Source organism: Bos grunniens, chromosome 28 (assembly GCF_055505025.1).
Source record: "Bos grunniens cultivar Pamir isolate PY7600 chromosome 28, Bosgru_T2T1.0, whole genome shotgun sequence".
Lineage (NCBI taxonomy): Eukaryota > Metazoa > Chordata > Mammalia > Artiodactyla > Bovidae > Bos > Bos grunniens.
The window spans coordinates 20,442,266-20,461,738 of NC_141192.1; the positions used below are offsets into that span (position 1 = coordinate 20,442,266).

At 51.1% G+C, this 19,473-nt stretch overlaps 2 protein-coding genes across 7 annotated transcripts in view; one reads left to right on the top strand and one right to left on the bottom strand.

The window, feature by feature from the left end:
• Nucleotides 1–65: 65 nt before the first annotated feature.
• TACR2 (tachykinin receptor 2) lies at nt 66–19,259 on the top strand. 4 transcript variants are annotated; one of them, XM_086382623.1, is made up of 6 exons: nt 66–952; nt 2,826–3,020; nt 6,863–7,016; nt 7,642–7,838; nt 11,261–11,371; nt 19,080–19,259. In XM_086382623.1, the coding sequence occupies exons 1-6, from the start codon at nt 561–563 to the stop codon at nt 19,216–19,218; spliced, it is 1,188 nt and encodes a 395-aa protein (XP_086238749.1). In that variant the 5' UTR covers nt 66–560; the 3' UTR covers nt 19,219–19,259. The 4 variants fall into 4 exon arrangements, with proteins under 4 accessions (XP_086238749.1, XP_086238747.1, XP_086238748.1 ...); XM_086382621.1 differs by lacking the exon at nt 19,080–19,259 and adding an exon at nt 12,476–12,895; XM_086382622.1 differs by lacking the exon at nt 19,080–19,259 and adding an exon at nt 12,528–12,895.
• The window catches only part of HK1 (hexokinase 1), a 112,761-nt gene continuing 106,945 nt past the window's right edge, over nt 13,658–19,473 (bottom strand). For all 3 annotated transcript variants that reach the window (XM_086382618.1, XM_086382617.1, XM_086382619.1), the window contains 2 exons: nt 16,137–16,370; nt 13,658–14,545 (listed from right to left, as the gene is read on the bottom strand). In XM_086382618.1, coding sequence (XP_086238744.1) covers nt 14,401–14,545; nt 16,137–16,370 — 379 coding nt within the window. In that variant the 3' untranslated portion in view covers nt 13,658–14,400. The remainder of the gene's footprint in view (nt 14,546–16,136; nt 16,371–19,473) is intronic.

Genomic DNA, 19,473 nt, shown 5'->3' on the forward strand with positions numbered 1-19,473 from the left:
TGCACCACACGGCCCCGCCCGGAGAGCAGCGGGAAGGCCTCCCCGCCTGCACCCCAGCGCCTGGAGAGACAGCCTGCTGCACAACTGACCTGCGGGATCCAGACAGCTGCTTTGCGCACGTCTGATCCCTAATGTCTCCTGAACCACATTAGGAGGGACCTGGGTTCGAGTTTATCACCAACTTACTACATGACCTGGGCTGGTCCCCACTTGGAATCTCTTTTTCCATTTCTGCAGTGAAGACACAGGCTGATGATTTAGAAGGATGCCTCTTACTCTGAGACCACGTCTTGGATTCTAGATATCCACGTGACGTTGGAGAAGGCTGGCCAGGACATGGGAATCTGAAGTGCCTAGGGCTCTGGACCCGGCTGTCTGCTCAGCCTAACTCATCTCTGTTTGAGACTTGGGAGTGACCCCCCCGCTCCCTGGACGCGCCTGGCTCAGCACCCACTCCTCCTGCTTCCCGCACTCAGAGAGGATTTGTGTGCTCCCACAGGGCACCAGGGCCTGGAGGGAGCCAAGGAGCCTTACCCCTTGTGCCAGACTCAGAGGCGGCCATGGGGGCCTGTGTCGTGATGACCGATATCAACATCTCGTCTGGCCTTGACAGCAATGCCACGGGCATCACAGCCTTCTCCATGCCCGGTTGGCAGCTGGCACTGTGGACCGCAGCCTACCTGGCCCTGGTGCTGGTGGCTGTGATAGGCAATGCCACAGTCATCTGGATCATTCTGGCCCATCAGAGGATGCGCACGGTGACCAACTACTTCATCGTCAACCTGGCCCTGGCCGACCTCTGCATGGCTGCCTTCAACGCTGCCTTCAACTTCGTCTACGCCAGCCACAACATCTGGTACTTTGGCCGTGCCTTCTGCTACTTCCAGAACCTCTTCCCCATCACAGCCATGTTCGTCAGTATCTACTCCATGACTGCCATTGCTGCTGACAGGCAAGTAGGGGCAGCGGGGTAGTGGGGCAGTTATGGGGAGCCGGTTCACTGTGTTGGCTTCAGACAGGGCTGATAACACACCCATAGTCACACAGCAAGTTAAATGTGGAACCCAGGGAATTAATTGCCTCCTAACCTGTTCATGATCCTAAACTATGCATCTGGAATAGTTTCACAGAGGACTGTGGAACTGAGACGAGAAAGGATAAGGTTAGACACGAGAAAGAACTTTGCCCTAGATGGGTGTTCAAGGCTATAGGGGAAGAACAACAGTGTTTTAGGGACCTTCTGGAGTGTTCTTCTCTGGAGTTGATTTTTGTTTTGGTTTCTTTATTTTACAAGGAAATTGCTTATATTGTTTCCTCTTCCTAGATAGATAATTTGAGGGGAAAATTAAACACTGCATGCAGTTACCACATAATTACGATGGGGCCAATTACCTCCCAGGTGCTGTATCTCTGGGGCTGCAGACTGAGCCTCTGCAGGCGATAGGGGACAGGAGGGTAAAAGAGTGATCAGTCAGCAGATCTGAAAGTCACCTAAGACTTTCATTCACTCAGTAAGTATCTGAGGCACTGTTCCAGGCACTGGGAAATATACAGCAGTGGGAAAAGTGTGGTCTCATGGAACTTCCCCCTTAAAGCTCAGGTGGGGGGTGGGTAGTATGGACTGTAGAGGGCAGAGTGGAGCCAGGAGTCCAGACAGGCAGGAGGCAGTTGACTAGGTAACTCAGGGGAGGGAAGACGGTGGCTCAGGTCAGGATGGTAATAATGGAGACGTGTCCATTCATTTCTTCATTCATTCTTAGTCATAGGAAGAAATTCCCCCCGTGCCCACTATGTACAGACACTGTTCTGCACATTCAGGTAAAAACAGATAAAGATGCCTGCCCTGGTGAAAACTTAAATAGAAATACAAGATTAAATAAATTATATATTGTATTTTGAGGTCATGAGGGCTATGGGAAAATATTAGGAAGGGGATAGGGGATTCGATGGAGAAGGCAATGGCACCCCACTCCAGTACTCTTGCCTGGAAAATCCCATGGACAGAGGAGCCTGGTAGGCTGCAGTCCATGGGGTTGCTAGGAGTTGGACACAACTGAGCGACTTTACTTTCACTTTTCACTTTCATGCATTGGAGAAGGAAATAGCAACCCACTCCAGTGTTCTTGCCTGTAGAATCACAGGGATGGGGGAGCCTGGTGGGCTGCCATCTATGGGGTCGCACAGAGTTGGATAGGACTGAAGCGACTTAGCAGCAGCAGCAGCAGGGGATTCGAAGCGCTAGGGTTTGTGTTTTGGGGTGGGGCAGGTAGTATATCAGATATCATGTCAGGATCAGCGAAAGGGTGGGCTTTGAGCTTTGTCTTATTGTCCTGGCCATGTCTCAAGGTTCAGATTAATCCCAGGGAGGAAGGCTGGGGGGGTCATCTAGGACCAAGGTCATTTCTGCATATGTAGAGCACTTCCTTCACTGCAGATTGCTGGTAGGCAGCTGCTTTGGGCTTTGTGCAGAAGAACTTCGGGATCTGTTAAAGTTTCTGAACAGAAGAGAGGCTGAGCTGCTGAGGAACTCGGCAGGGCGGAGCTGCAGGACAATGCCCCAGATGGACTTCTGGTGTGGCCACACTGCCCTCTTGTGGCCTTCTGAGAGCATGTCCATGCTCAGAAGGAGGCGATGAGGTGGACAGAGGTTTAGGGCACTAGTGTGCCACGTGTCTACAAGACAGTCACCAGCTCGGCAGCTCTCTGCAGGTCACCAGCAGGGTGTGGGGAATAGGACGGGAGAGTGTGGGCCTGGAGTGGGAAGAGGAGGTGCAGACTGGTCTGAAGGGCGTGCACCCACCGTTCACACCGCCCTCTGCTCACAGGTACATGGCCATCGTCCACCCCTTCCAGCCCCGGCTCTCAGCTCCTGGCACCAGAGCGGTCATTGCTGGCATCTGGCTGGTGGCCCTGGCCCTCGCCTTCCCCCAGTGCTTCTACTCCACCATCACCACGGATGAGGGCGCCACCAAGTGCGTGGTGGCCTGGCCTGAAGACAGCGGTGGCAAGATGCTCCTTTTGTAAGGCCTGGGGGTGGGGTAACACGGTTTGTGCACATGTGCCTGTGTGTGCGTGCATGCACATTCATGGTGTACATGTGTGCAGTGTGTAAGTGTGAGTGCATAGGTGAACTGGGGATAATGTGAGCACAGGATCAACTAAAACTGACACTTAGCACTCAGTAAATGTCAGGTCTGGTCTAAGCACTTTACATACATGAACTCATTTAATTCTCATAACAGTATGAGTATGTATTATTATTATTTCCATTTCTCAGATGAGGAAACCAAAGCACTAAAAAAACTAAGGGCCTAGGACCACACAGCTATTAGGTGGTAAATCAAGGATTTAAATTCAGGCAGTCCTGCTTCAGAGTCCAATCTCGTCAACACTCTTGCTTAAATAAAGGGGGTAGCAGGGTACTGAGGCAGAAAGAAAGGGCAGATGATGGAGTCTGGGATGTTTTCAGGAGAAGCCTGGAGATAGCCTTGAGATGAGGCAGGCACCATGGGCTAGGGGATGGGGGCAGAAAGCAGAACTCAGACACGGTGCAGCTTCTGTGTGACCCTGGATAAGTCCTTTTCTTTTCTGGGCCTCAGTTTGCCTAGTTCTCATGTGGCTCTGTCATCCCCAAGAACCTTGGAAATTCAAAATTGAGGATAAAGAATCGGTTGAGGTTCTGGGGACAGTATTCGGGTTGGAATCCTGCTCTGTCCCCTGCTGGCTCAAGGATCCTTTGAGTCATTTAACCTCTCTGAGCCTTTGGCTCTTTCTCTCTCAAAGGAGATTCGCAAGAGAACCTTGCTCAGGGGTTGTTGTGAGGCACTGCAGCAGAACCTGTGCCCAGTATGTGGTCGTTTAAACCGGAGTAAACGAAAACAAACCCGTCAGACTTAGTCCAAGAAAAGCCTGGCTGCCGCAAGTATAAAAGGCTGTACACGCTCTGAGCCCAGAGCCGCCAGATCTCGGCAACAATTCAGGCCCCTCCTCGCCCCCTGTCTCCCAACGCCGGCCTCTACCTCTCCTCCAGTCCCGAGCACTGGCCAGAAGGCGCCGTTCCTCTGAGAAGCCTGTTTCTGGGGACTGCTGTATTTCGAGGTCAGGCCCTGCCATGGGTCTTTGCCCTCACCCTGTACCCTCACGTTCTCAGGATTCAATGCTTCGTCGGCGGTGTCCATGTAGGGACTCGCCCCTCTTCCTGGCTCAGGGAAGGGATGGGAGCAGAACATTTCGAGACTGGCCACTGGGGGGCGATGTTTTTCCACCTTCAGTTCAGTTCAATTCAGTCGCTGGGTCGTGTCCGACTCTGCGACCCCATGAATCGGAGCAGGCCCGGCCTCCCTGTCCATCACCAACTCCCCAGAGTTCACTCAAACTCACGTCCCATCGAGTCCGTGATGCCATCCAGCCATCTCATCCTCTGTCGTCCCCTTCTCCTCCTGCCCCCAATCCCTCCCAGCATCAGGGTCTTTTCCAGTGAGTCAATTCTTCACATGAGGTGGCCAAAGTATTGGAGTTTCAGCTTTAGCATCAGTCCTTCCAATGAACACGCAGGCTGATTTCCTTTAGGATGGACTGGTTGGACCTCCTTGCAGTCCAAGGGACTCTCAAGAGTCTTCTCCAACACCACAGTTCAAAAGCATCAATTCTTCAGTGCTCAGCTTTCTTCACAGTCCAACTCTCACATCCATACATGACCACTGGAAAAACCACAGCCTTGACTAGACAGACCTTTTTCCACCTTAACATGGAGTTTTTCTCCTGGAGGCACGGAATGGTGAGAATTCAAGGTACCAACCACCAGTTTTCTGGGGTCGGTGATTTGTGACCCTGATTCAGACGACGGCAGAAAGCAAGAGGGCAGAGGTGGGCTAGGAGGGTATACTTTGATGATACTTCGAATTCTGAGAGGATTTGGGCGAAAGCTTGGTTTCTTGTGTGTGAGAATTTATTATTCATTCTTGGGTTAGGGAGCTTCTGAGGTTTAGACTGGGGGCTCCATCCTTACAGGCTCACATTCTGTGTGTATGGATCTGATAAAATGACAGATGCCCTCTCCAGGAAAATGCACATACACTTTCAAAATCAAAATGCAAAAAAAAAAAAAAAAAGGCAGTCTCAGGTGTGAGAGAAGCCATTCCTGATAATGGCAGGCCCTAGAAGATGGTCCCCAAAGCTCCTTGGCTCTCCCTTCTGGTGGGAACTTAGCCCAGAGTGAATCCCCATTCTGCACCGACCCAAAAAAGAATGAGGCACCAAAGGGGCATCACTCATATTCGGGAAGCATGGTGGAGATGATCTCCATGTTTTACAAACGGGGAAACTGAGACTGAAGGAGAGATCTGATTGCCCAAGGTCATGCTTTAAATTAGAGGCTGGACAAGAACCCAGGTCTTCTGACTCCTCAGGGCTCATTCTCAGTGAAAGGGAAATTATTTAGGTGTTAAGTCTGTAGAGCTGTTTCACATGACACAGACTTCCTGTGCCTCTCCGAGCCTCGGTTCCTCAATCTGGACACTGAGGCAGATGGCTCAGCTGATCTTCAAGGTCCATCTGTGACCTCACAATCAAAGGTGACAGGGCCTGGCACTCACTGCTCCTCCTCTCCTTACCTGCTCCACAGGAGGACAGATGGGGATCAGGGTGTCTAGGAGGCGCCAGACATGTTGTAATTAGAAAGTCAAATTCTAAACTCAGGTTTTAGGGAAGGTATTTAGGGAAGAACCCGTCTACTCTCCTCCCTCCAGGTGGCAGCACCTCTTGAAAGGGGCCCAGAAAGGCTGGCACATGCGGAGGAAAGTGGCTTGGGAACACCTCAGTTTTCCTAGAAGAAGGTCACATGACAGGGCCAGGGGGCTCGGGTCCATTCACCAAATGCTGCTGCCTGGGTCTTGTTGGAGCGTGACTGCAGCATCACTCAGAAACCAGAAGGGGCAGCAGGCATGTCCTTTACCCCACAGGAAAAAAAAGGGCCTCAACACAGCCCCGGGTGTCCTCCACGGGGACTGGATGAGCACCATCAGTGGTGTTCCAGGCCACTTGCTCACAGCAGAAATTGTGTCTGCTGATGTGAGCCGTGTTTCCAACAATGCTCACAGTCAGGAAGAGGTGATCCGATAGCTTGAACCGTGTGGCCCGTCTTCACTGCCCCATTCCCTGGTAGGGATGCTGGTGCAGGATAGAAACGTATCAACTCCAGGAAATCTATTTAGACAGACAAATGCAGATATAGACGATATACATAATCTAATACCTGTGTATATACACACATATAATGCATGATTCTGGAAGAAAATATTCCAAATCGTTAATAGTGGTGGGGGTGGGATATGTAATTTTACTTCCTCTTTTATGCTTAATGGGGCTTCCCTGATAGCTCAGCTGGTGAAGAATCTGCCTGCAGTGCAGGAGACCCCAGTTCGATTCCTGAGTTGGGAAGATCCCCTAGAGAAGGGAAAGGCTACCCACTCCAGTATTCTGGCCTAGAGAATTCCATGGACTGTATAGTCCATGAGGTCGCAAAGAGTCGGACACGACTGAGCCACTTTCATTTGTGCTTAATGTCATTATAAATTTTAAAAAAATGTATTGGTTAACTTTTTCATTCCTATTTATTTCCTCGTTTGATAACTTGTCTGCCACTTGGAAGGACTCCAAGCTTACACTGGTGTCCCTTTTGCGGCAGGGGAAGCCCTCACTGGGCACATATGCTAGTTGATTTGCCTTAAAAAAAAAAAAATTAAACCAAGGTCTTGGGAGGCGGCCCCAGGGTGGCCTGCCAGGAAAACTCAGGGGCACCGCAAGGCCTGGGGACTGAGCTCTGGCAGTCTCCAGGTGCCCAGGCCCTTGACTCTCCCTCCAGGTACCACCTCGTAGTGATCGCCCTCATTTACTTCCTGCCTCTCGTGGTGATGTTCGTCGCCTACAGTGTCATCGGACTCACGCTCTGGAGACGCTCTGTCCCGGGGCACCAGGCTCATGGTGCCAACTTGCGCCACCTGCAGGCCAAGAAGAAGGTGAGCTCCGGGGGCGGAGGGGACGGGGTCAGGGCGGGGCCGGAAGTTTGGCCCCGCCTCGGCATCGGTCATTCCGGGCCCACCCCCGAAAGGGCGCCGCGGAGTATAGACTCCGCATGTACCTTGCGTTTGTCCCAAGTCTCTGGCCAGAGCCTTCATTCCTGCTTCCCCAGGCCGGCCGACTTGCCTTTGGTCTTTGGGTTGTGACAGACACAGATTGCAGCGAGTGGGGGTCTTGCGGACCCATAGCTGGCAGGGTGTCTTCTAAGGATGGGGTTAGGAGCGAGAGCTCATCCACTCTCCAGAGGGGAGCTGCTTTGCTCAAAGAAGGATCCAAGACGCTTTTTAGAGAAGGTGGCATTGAACTGGGCTTTGAGGAGTGAGGACTAAGAAGGAAAAACAGCAGTGTGAGCCTAGAGACCAGCCTGAGCAAAAGCTGGGTAGAGGGCCCAGGAGTGCATGGGTAGTAGGTGTTCTGGGGGACTGAGGTTCCGGACGCAGAGGGGACCTGATTATTGAGGGCTTCTCAGGCTGGCATGAGGGGTGCCCCACCCTCACCCTCAGGAAGACTGGTGGGTCTTGGGGCATCCGGGCTGAGGAGTGACCGGAGTGTCTCCTGGACCAGTTCGTGAAGACCATGGTGCTGGTGGTGGTGACGTTTGCCATCTGCTGGCTGCCCTACCACCTCTACTTCATCCTGGGCACCTTCCAGGAGGACATCTACTGCCACAAGTTCATCCAGCAGGTCTACCTGGCGCTCTTCTGGCTGGCCATGAGCTCCACCATGTACAATCCCATCATTTACTGCTGTCTCAACCACAGGTGAGCCCTCATCCCAGCCCCTCTCCTCAGCCTGGTTCCATCTGGACCCCCCTGCACAGCTTCACTACCCCCATGGGATTGCCATCCTCACAGGCATCCCCGAGCATAATCCTCGCTGTCGTCTGGGCCTCCCTTGAGCCCCACCCCCTCCCCAAAGCTCTGCCCAATGCCAAGCCTACAGCTTTCATGACCGCCTGCTCCTGCTCGCTCTTCTGGGGGCTGCACCTGGACAAGGAGAAGAGAGAAGGGAGGGACAGAGAGATGGAGGGAGGGGCAGAGAGGCAGAAGGACAGCCGAGAGGGAGGAAGGAAGGAGCCAGGTAAAGGAGGGAGGGACTTGGCTACTTCCCTCGTGGTCCAGTGGTTAGGACTTTGCCTGCCAATGCAGGGGGTGTGGGTTTGATCCCTGGATGGGGAGCTAAGATCACACGTGCCTGTTGGCCAAAAAAACCAAACATAAAGAAGCAATATTGTAAGAAATTCAATAAAGACAAAAAAAAACAAGGAGGGAGGTACTGATGTTTTTAAGAGCCTTCTACATTGAGGAGGCGCTGAGGACTGTCTGTGGGGGAGGACAGTGCCAGCTGCAGCGAATGAAGCACTCAGCCTGAGGCCTGGGGCTGAGGCTGGAGGGGAAACGGGTTACTCCCTGGAAGATCACAGGAGGGGCTTTCAGGGCCGCTAGGAAATGACCTTGGCAGAGACTGCCAGGGAGGAAGGAGCCCAATTCTCACTCCCTGCTGCTCACATACCTCTAGAGAAGTGGAGTCTCACTGAGGGGCTGGCATTTGCTCTGGAGCACGTGCACAGGTGGGAGATGCTGGGCCAGGCAGGAGCCCCAGTGCCCAGGAGTCCTTCTTGTAGAGCAGGCCACTCAGCCTCAGAACGGTGGGGCCAGGGAAGAGTCGGTGAGAGGTGAACATTGAGTCCTGGCCTTAACAAGGCAGTGATGTGGGTGACATTGACCCTGGGCCTCTTGTATCACCTTTCTGCACTGATATCCAGGCCATTCATAAGGCCAGTAGAGCCTTTGTTGCTCAGACATCCTACCCACCTGGGGCAGGCCAGAAGGAAGTGAGAGACTGACTTTTATCTTTTGAATGTTTAATAGGCTTCAGAACCCTCCATTTTCTCCTTACAGGCAAGTATACCCCATGGACTGTAGCCCACCAAGCTCCTCTGTCCATGGAATTCTCCAGGCAAGAATACTAGAGTGGGTTGCCATTCCCTTCTCCAGGGAGAAACCTGCCTCTCCTGCATTGCAGGTGGATTCTTTACCATCTGAGCCACCAGGGCTACCCATGTAATGGGATGGAGGTGTTATCCCCATTTTACAGATAAAGAAACTGAGTCTCAGAAAGGAAGACTCTCCTAAACTCATACAACAAGAATTCCATGTGTTTCCAAGGTCTGTAATCTCATCCCCACATCACACATTTTTCTCTCATGCAGTTGTAGAAGTGAGAACTTAGAGACAGGGACTGTCACATCAGGGAGGGCCCCCAGCCTTCTGTGTCTGTGCCCTGCTACCCAGTGACAGTCCGTGGGAGTCAGCACCCCACGGCTCTATGAGTTCCTGAAACAACCTCTGATCGTTCAGTATTTGAAGACACCAGCTCTGCAGTAGGACTGTTCCTCCTGGTGCCATCTTCTTTTCTCCAGAAAATAATCCCCAGTGGCTTTGTGTGCCAGCACTGTTCCAGGCCCTTTGGGATACGCTGGTGAACAAAAACAGTGATCCCTTTCCTCAGGGAGCTGACCTTCTTGGGCAGCAGGTGGAGATAGACAATAAGCAAACCTATGAGTGAACTCTGGGAGTTGGTGATGGACAGGGAGGCCTGACGTGCTGCGATTCATGGGGTCGCAAAGAGTCGGACACGACTGAGCGACTGAACTGAACTGAATGAGTCAATGAGCCACAGTGTGTATTAGGTGATAAATCCTATAGAAAAAAAGAAGAACTGGGAGGACAGGAAGTAATGGGGGAAGTAATGGGCATAAAGGTTGCAATTTTACAGGATGGTCAGGGTAGGCCTTACTGAGGGACCTTTTGAGCACATTTGAGGACTGAGTGGGCCCTGGTAGCTGTCTGGATAGAGTTCCAGGCAGAGGGAACACCCAAGGCAAGGGGGAGAAGCAGGGAGAGGATTAGGCAATTGCAATAATCCCGGCAGGCAAGAGATGGTGGGTTTAGATGCATGAGAAGTGGTCAGAATCTGGAGATTGCTAAGGTAGAGTCAACAGAATTTGATGGAGAGGAAGTCAAGGATGACTCCAGGTTCTTGGGTGGTCAGTTATCAGGAATTGAGATGAGGACGACTGTCAGGGACATGGGGGGAAGAGGATAGGGAGCTCAGGTTGGGACATGCTGAATGTAGGTATAAGGGACAGTGGCCATGAAGCTCCCATAATAAAGGCATTTATTGGGCTGCACCATGGAATCTCTAGAGCTACAGGGGGAGGAACCAACGTCAGGTCCGCGCTTCTGCAACACAGAAGCTTGCCTCTCCTGGGAACAGATCACTCAGTTGTCTGCCTCTCTGCACCACACAGGGCCTCATTTATTTCTGCTGCTGACAGGACAGTGTCTACCTTCTGCCAGCTCTGTCTCACTTTTTCTACTCACTCTCTCCTTCCTCTGATCTCTCGTTTACATGGGGACCCTCTGTGCTGCCATGGGGAAAGCTCACTTATTTTTTAAGCAAATGTCCCCAAACTTAGTAGGTCCATGTGCATATTTCCTTTCAAAGCAGTCCTCTTGGAGAGCATCCTTATTCCAGCCAACATTGCCAAAGCCCCAATTTCTTAAGATTCCTCTTTGCATACTCCTTTAGAAGCCAATTAACAAATCAAACAAGAAAATCTGTTGTGTTATAATTGTACTTGGTTTGTTTTTGTTTGTTTGTAACAAATGGTCTTGTCCAGCTTAATCACCCACTTCAAACTTGGACTTGGCTCCAGATTACTTCTGGCTGTTTCCAAAACTCCAACCCACTAAAGAATGTGTCTCTGAGCTCTTTTTTTTAAATTCTTTATTTTTGGCTGCCCTGGGTCTTTCGCTGCGCACCGGCTTTTCTCTAGGTGCGGTGCGCAGGCGTCTCATTTCAGTGGCTTCTCTTGTGGAGCACAGGCTCTAGGGCGCTCGGGATTCAGTAGTTGTGGTCACGGGCTTAGCTGCACGGGCGTGTGAGGTCTTAGTTCCTGGACCAGGGATCGAATCCTCGTCCCCTGCATCAGCAGGAGGATTCTCAACCACTGGACCACCAGGGAAGTCCTCCAGAGACCCTGAGCTCTTATGAGTGAATTTCCGAAGCAACTTTACTCTGGAGGGGAGATCGGCTCCTGGAGGTGGGGCAGCCACAGGGCAGTTCCCATAACTGTTGGCCTCACTCCATTTCTCAAGATGACCCCTCCACCCCTCAGGTTTCGCTCTGGATTCCGGCTTGCTTTCCGTTGCTGTCCATGGGTCACGCCAACCGAGGAGGACAAGATGGAGCTGACCTACACTCCATCCCTCTCCACGAGGGTCAACAGGTGTCACACTAAAGAGATTTTTTTCATGTCTGGGGATGTGGCCCCCTCTGAGGCTGTCAACGGGCAGGCTGAAAGCCCCCAAGCTGGAGTGTCTACTGAACCCTAAAGCCTAGTGCCTGGCTGCAGGGAGAGGCTCCGCACCCTTGAGAAGTAGCCAGTCGAAAGGACCACCTCTGAAAGTTTGGCCCGTGCCTCACCCTTCAGTACATCAATGGAAAGACGAGATGGGGCCAGGAACTCTGCAGTGGGTCCTGCCTCTCCCAGCCAGCCCCTCAGACAGTGCTTCAGGGGATCCAATAATTCAAAGAAGACAGGGTGAGCTAACACTTATCTAATCCAGGAGTTGCAAGGTCGAATGCCTTCCTGGGGCATACAACATAGAGTAAATTGAACCCAGTATGAAAGAAAAATTGTAGATATATTGATAAAAGATAACTGACTTCCAGTGTCGGGCCAATAGGGAATGGTGGGGACTGGCAAACTGGAGGGCATGGGAATCCAAAGGGGAGAGTAGCTGATCAGCTCTGGGCAAATGCTGCCACGTGACTGATCCTCTACATCTTTCAAGAGAAGCCAGAAATCCAAATTTGTGAAACTTCCAGAATTGTTAAATTTGGCTCGCATTTTTATAAATGTTGTGCGAACCAAACAAAACACACCCGTGGGTAGTACTCAACCATGACACTGATTTATTATCAGGATAAAGACACAAGGAAAGAAGCTGCTTAATTCTGCAAAGCCCCTAACCTGTGAGCCAATCCAGGGCTTCTCTGCTTTAGCATCTAAGAACCCAGGTCCACCCCAGGGGAGATGGTGGTTAAGGGTCAAAAGAAGCCTCAGCTGGGTGGTCTCAAGACAATGACCTTCACATTGCCTTCCTCTTTCAGTTGCAAAACTACTTTGCAGGGAGGCTGAGGATGATGGGAGAGATGCCTATAAATTAGCAAGTCCAATACATGTTAAGTGCTTCATAAACAGCGTGTGTGCTCAGTCACTATGTCATGTCCAACTCTTTGTGACCCCATGGACTCTAGCCCACCAGGCTCCTGTCCATGGGATTCTCCAGGCAAGAATACTGGAGTGGGTTGCCATGTCTTCCTCCAGGGGATCTTCCCGACCCAGGGATCAAACCTGTGTCTCCTGCATTGACACGCAGATTCTTTACCACTGAGTCACCTGGGAAGCCCTCATAAACAGCAGCCGTGACTTTCATTACTGCCATGGCAGCCGTCTGACATGAATGCCTCTTCGAGTCAGCAACACAGCCGTCACCCTAACTTCCACTCAAGAGGCTGGCAGGCAGAGAACACCAACCGTTCCATCCCCTAGAAAGCTCCAGGCCCAGCCGGGTCCACACCTCACCCTGCTTGCTGACTCACCTTTCCTGCCTCGGGCCCTTCCAGAAGAACCACATAATGCTGTAAATGCACACCTAGAGTTTAATGTTACCTGTGTTCTCCACAAAATCACTGTGCTGTAGGCGCTGGCAGTGCCAATAAAGGGACCCTGGTCTCACAAAACAAAGTGAACACGCAGTCAGTCCTGGGGAAGACCTTGCAGAGGTGTGGCATGGCACTGCAATCACAGGGCACCAGAATGTGGACTGATGTGGGGTCCACTGACCAGCTTGGGGGGAGGAATCCAAAATGGCAGCCACAGAGTGGAACAGTACCCTTGAGGCTGAGGTGGGGCAGGGATGGAAGGGTTGGGCAAGGGCCAGTTTCCCATAGAAGGGGTTAATTTTCAAAGGGGGTGTGTGTGGGGTGGGGGTGGGGAGAGCACCACAACCCTGCTACCCAGGGCTGCTGCAAGGCTTCATCTACTTGGGCAGGGGGTCTCTTCATCTGTTGGCCTGGAGTTGGCGGACAGGATGATGAAGGCAGGACCTGCTCGGGAACAGCGGGAGCAGCGGGGGCCAGTGTTGCCCCGTCCTCTCGGGAAACCCAAACAGCCCCTGCAAGCCAAGCTTCTACTTTGTTCCAACTACAGGTGAGGAAGACAGGCTATTGGAAGACAGAAGCCTTTACCTTCTGAAAGGGGTCAAGGTGGGAGTGCAGGAATCCCTCCCCAAGGCAGGCCCCTGGGGCTGCAGCAGGGAGCCTGGAGGGCAGGTGCTAGAAGACACGGGGAGAGCATCTTTGAGCCAAAAGAAGGCTGAAGGCTGAAGAACACAGCCTTCATTTCAAACTGCCCCCGACCCAGAAGGCCACAAAACCCCCCAGGGTTTGGTTTTTGCCACATCCCCCAATATCCTCCCTACTCCCCAGTCATTAAGCATCACTCGGGTTTTTGAATTGGTACAAAGTTTACTAGGTCATACAACATGGCTCACAAAAGCGATGGGTAATTCCAATGAGCTTACTGTTTCTTGATTGGTTCCTTTTACCCGAATGGAGACAAGACACTTGCCCGCAGGACTGCCCACCTCCCCTCCCCAAGACAGACAGAAGGCAAGACTGTCACACTGTGGCTATGACCAGTTCCATGGACACATAATTCAGTGGCATTGCCATGCCCAGCTGGGACACCAGCCAGCAGCGGGTGCGGGGCCGGGAGGAAGTGGCGGCCACTGCACCCATGGGAGGAGAAGTCCCGGCAGTGTCTGCTGGTGATAATACATTGCACATGGGGGACGGGTCCCCAGGGACGGGCAGCGGAGGCCCTTAAGGCCTGTCAGATAGTGTGACTTTTCATCTTGGGCCAATAAATAACTGTTGGACGAATGCATAAATTAGAAACGGACGCCACTAAACTTCACACGTGGGGAACGTACGACCGGGTTGAAATCAAATCATGCAGAGTGGTAGGGCAGGTGAGGAGGGACCTGGAGGGCAGGGAGATTATCAACAGCACACACTCTATTTTGTACCCTACGTTACGCGCCGTTAGTGGGCTTCTGGTTTCCTCCCTGTGGTGGTGCAGGCGGGCTCTGGTGCCGGCGTCTCCCAGCACAGCTCGCTGGGCAAAATAAGGGGTCACTGCTTGAAGAGAGAAGTGCTGGAAGGGCAGCAGGCTGGGGGTCAGGACTCTTAGCTGCTCATTTCTTGCCGGAGCCGAACGCCCACTGCTGTGATGAGGGCGGCTCCTTTGCCGCTGCCGTCTTCAGATAAGAGGAAGGACACATTACACTTTGGTGACAGTTCCTTCACGGTTTGGTGCATGATTCTGGAGAAGCTGAAAAGGACGAAAAATAGAGATGGGTTGGTAGAGGAATAGGAGAGATGCCGGACCCACCTGAAGATGCTGAAGCAGCCAAAGGGAAGGAGGGAAGCGAGGAAGGAGGGGGGTGGGGCTGCTCTGAAGCAGCAGAGACTTATTGAGAATCGCCGGGAGGCAAGCAGGTTTACTGCCAACCTAATTACAATTTGCAGCAGGGAGACACGACGGAGAATCCCAAACGAGCTCCTCTGGACAGCTCCTGAGGGCAACGGCATGAGTAACACACCCAGACAGCTCCCATCCTCAGAGCCTGAGGATCTTAGAGGACCGAAATCCAAGAAGGGGATGTCGAGACCTGGGCGTGGACCACTGAGGCGCGCCAGGCCGGGTCAGGTGTTAGCTCAGCAGGCTTCATGGAAACAAACATCACCCATCCCTAGCTTGCAGCCCTCTGAGACCCCAGCCCATCAGCACCTGAAGCTGAGAGGGAGCCTTCCTTTCCACCCCCAAGTGAAGCATAATCTCTAAATGAGAAGCGACTCTGGATTCTTGCATTTTGTGCTGCAAATGAGATAGGGCCAGGCCGAGAATGCTCAGGGCAGCGGGGCTCCTAGAGGTAATACTGCTTGCCCTCTGCTGAGTATCTCCTAGGTGTCCCACACTTGATATACATAATGTCCAGTCTGCCAATGGTTATTATCCCGCAAAGAAGAGGAGACTTGACAGAGATGAAGGAATTGAGCACAGCTTCTAAAGGGTGCTGTCAGGATTAAATCCAAGCCTGTCCACGTTGGGCTCCAGAGACTAGCTCTAAACACAGTGACAAGGAGGACAGTGACAAAGGTGAAGAAATGGAGCCAGCCTGTCCCATCCCAAGCCACGGCGTGAGGTAGGCGGGCACTGTCCACGCTGAGTTGGGTATGCCTGCTTTAAAGTAGGGTGACATTATGGCTCGTTTACTGGGGAATGGTCCCATTGTAATTATTAGTAGCCCTCTCTCAACTGGCCAAAGTACCTCTGTTTCGACAATAATAAGGTCACTCCATTCGTAAGAGCCCAGCTTTGAGACATGCGGCGGGTCAAAGAGCAGATGGGCCCACCCATTCTCCTCCAGCATGGGATGTGGGACACCCGGGCCAAAGGAGGTTGATCCCGCCCGCCTCCGTGCTCCAAAGCCCAGGGCCACGATTGCTCCTGCCTTCCAAGGCTCTTGACAGACTGATGTAGCAGAACAAGACAGTGGGTCCTCTCCCTTTCCTTCACTCCCTCTCCTGGCTTCTAAGAAACAGCTTCTCCCCCAGGCTGATGGGTAAGCCCGCGCCCACCTGTTCCTGCTTTCCTGCTCCCCGCCCAGGATACAAGGGGCCCGGGAGGAGCAGCAAGCAGGAAATGTCAGGACCACGGGGTGAACTGGCCAAGTGAAGCCACTTCTCCGCCCTGCGCCCGCCTCCTCATGCCAAACAAGCCCCGCTCCGACCGCACAGCCTGCAGGCCGGCTGTGTTCCTGGTGAGGAATTTTACTGGAGGGCAGGAAATCACATCCTGGTGTCCCGGAACCAAAAGGGGCCTCGCCCACGCGCCCGCCACCAAAGGAAGCTCCACTCACTGCGGATGAAGCTTGTAGAGCGTCCCGTCCACGCCCACAGTCACGTTGAGGCGGTCCAGCCCCCTGTTTTCGCGGATCTTATCCACCACAGCAGCCATGCCTGCGCCACACAGCTGCGCCGCCCTCTTGGACACCACCCCACACACGGTCTTCACGAGGATACTGTCGTCGCACGTGCTGTTCAGGCCCAGCTGCTGGAGGATGGCCCGGACCTGCAGCAGCGCTAATCGGTCGCTGTGGGGGACGAAAGTCAGGAGGCCGGATGAAAAGGAACCCGCTGGAGAGCAGCAGGGGCCAGCCCCCCAAAACTGAGCTTATCCACGAAAAGGGTTATGGGGCTTTCTCTTCCCTTCAAAATAATTTTTTTTTTAAATGACCCTCCAAGTATTACAAGTTAAGTTGTAGAAAAACTGGCAACTCTAGAAAAATTAAAATTGGAAAATTAAAACTCTACAGCCCCAACACTGGGGGAAAATACTATTAAGGTTTAAATATATTTCCTTCCAATCTGTTTTTTCTGGAATATCATTAAACTGCATTTGTTCTGTATATAAATAGGCTTGTCATTTATTTATGTTTAAATTTTTATTTTTACTGGAGTATAGTTGATAAATGGGCTTCCCTTGTGGCTCAGCTGGTAAAGAATCCACCCACAATGCAGGAAACCTGGGTTCAATCCCTGGATTGGGAAGATCCCCTGGTGAAGGGAAAGGCTACCCACTCCAGCATTCTGGCCTGGAGAATTCCATGGACTGGACAGTCCATGGGGTCACAAAAGGTCAGACATGATAAGTGACTTTCATTTTCACATAGTTGATAATAATATTGTGGGCTTGCCCTTTATATATGGTTTTCTTTCTTGCTTTTTTCTTACTTCATATATTTGAGGGAGTTCCTACCTCCTTATCCAAGACCAGGATTGAAAAAGGCTGCCATAGTAGTTCATTCTGGGAATGACCATAATTTATTTAGAGAAATTTAACTTGAAATTTTTTGCTACACTCTGATGACATTCCTGTTTATAAGTCTTTGTGTGCAACTCAGATTTTTCCTTTAGGATACATTTCTGGGTCAAAGGGCTTTTGACCCAGAAGGCAAGTGCCTTTCTGAAAGTTGACTCTTGGTCTCCTGGGATATTTGTCTCTTCATGAAATTGAAAGAGTTGACAATGAAACAGTGACGATGACGACAACAGTGACAAGAGCAGTGAGCCTTTTTTGAGGGCTCACTATGTGACAGGTGTTTACATACATCACTTCATTCCTCTTCCTAACAGCCAACTGATCCACATTTGACTGTTCCCATTTTAAAGATGTGGCAATTGAGGCTGGAGGAGATTGAGTAACTCACCCAGAGCTCACAGCCAGTGACATAGAGCAGGTCTCAGGACCAGAACTACCAAAGCTCTCACCCACCATGCCATATCTTGTCATATAGAATGCAGATGTTTTCTTTCTTTGGTTTGCTGTTTTGTCTTTTAAGCTTAATGATTGATATTGTTTTTAACTTACAGAAACCATGAGGCTAAAATTTGCAATTTTCTCTTTATTATTTCTCCCTTTGATATGACACTTGAAAAGACCTTCCCCAGCACTTCACACCCATCAGGATGGCTCTTATTAAAAGAAAAATAAAAACAGAAAATAAATAGTGTTGGCGAGGATATAAAGTTGGAGCCCTTGTATATACTGTTGGTGGGATGTAAAATGGTACAGCCTCTGTGGAAGAGTATAGCAGTTCCTCCAAGTAAGTAAAATAATTATGTGATCCATCAATTCCACTTCTGAGTATATACCCAAAAGAATCGAAAGCCGGGATGTGATCATGTATTTGCACACTCATGTTCATAGCAGCATTATGCACAACAGCCAAAAAGTGGAAGCAACCCAAGTGTCCATGGATGGATGAATGGATAAGCAAAATGTGGTGTATACCATACAAGGAATTACTCATATTCAGCCTTAAAAAAGGAAATTCTGCTACAAATGGATGAACCTTAATGATACTATGCTAAGTGCGGTAAGCCAGATGTGAAAGGACAGAGGCTGTATGATTCCACTTACATGAAGTCACTAGAGAAGTCAAAGTCATAGACACAGAAGGTAGAACAGTGGTTGCCAGGGGCTGGGGGAGGGGGGATATGGAGAGTTAGTATTTAATGGGTATGGAATTTCAGTTTGGGAAGATAAAAAAGTTCTGGAGATGGATGGTGCAGATGGTCGAACAACAAAGTGAATGTATTTAATGCCGCTGAACTGTCTACTTCCAAAATGGTCACAATGATAAAGTTAACACTATGTGTATCTACCACAGTAAAAAGGGCTTCCCTTGTGGCTCAGCTGGTAAAGAATCCGCCTGCAATGCAGGAGACCTGGGTTTGATCCCTGGGTTGGGAAGATCCCCCTGGAGAAGGGAACAGCTACCCACTCCACTATTCTGGCCTGGAGAATGCCATGGACAGATGGAAGTCGTAAAGAAGTCCACGGGGTCACAAAGAGTCAGACTCGACAGTGAAAAGTCAGACTTTTTCACTTGACCATGATAAAAAAATATTAACAAGAAATATTCACTGATACTTTCTCCTTCTTTTCTGGCTGCTATCTTCCACACCCTGGCTCATGGGTGAACTGAGAACGAAGAGAGAAGGAAGTGGGAAACTTGGTTCCCTATCATGGCCCCTCCCTCCCCTGAGACTGTGAAATGCCACCACTCTGGATGCTCAAGACTTCCAAGGTCGGGGCCTCGGGGCTGCTGTCTACAGCAGCGAGCACTTTACTGCATGGGTTCTGGGGGGCAATGAGTTTCACCTGCAGGTTACAGACCCAGGCTTGGGGGACAGTGAGGAGCAGGCCCTGGCCCAGTGCCGCTATCATGACCATCCTAAAATGTAGGAGGCTTCTGCACAAGCGCTTTTGCTGAGCACTTTCCTACTTTCTCCCACAGTTCACTGTGCAAGATGTCGATGGTAGAGATGAAATGTTCACTCCATCTGAGAAAAACAGGAGGAAGACAGAAGCAGCTCGCTGGGACACTGTGGGTGGTGAGCCCTGCGTCCGCAGCTGCCTTTCGGAGAAGAGGGTGAGGTCAGACCAGTGGCGCTTGGCTCTTTTGGACTCGATGCTCCTTCAATTCAAATATCTGCGATGCACCTTTCCTATCCTGAAATGTAACCTATTACACATAGGACGATTTCAAACAAATCAATATAACGCCCTAACATATAGAATGAATAAAAGGGAATGATTTACAGTAAAATTATGGAACTTCAACATGCAACTGCTCAGGGTATACTACTCCAGAGAAGAAGAAAACCCTCACAAACGGCCAGAATGTCCCC

Coding starts and splice junctions, on each gene's coding strand:
- TACR2 (XM_086382623.1), top strand. CDS start 561: ATGGGGGCCTGTGTCGTGATGACCGATATCAACATCTCGTCTGGCCTT. Junction 7,017..7,641: donor ACCTGCAGGCCAAGAAGAAG/GTGAGCTCCGGG, acceptor CTCCTGGACCAG/TTCGTGAAGACCATGGTGCT. Junction 11,372..19,079: donor CTCTCCACGAGGGTCAACAG/GTGTCACACTAA, acceptor TTTCTCCCACAG/TTCACTGTGCAAGATGTCGA.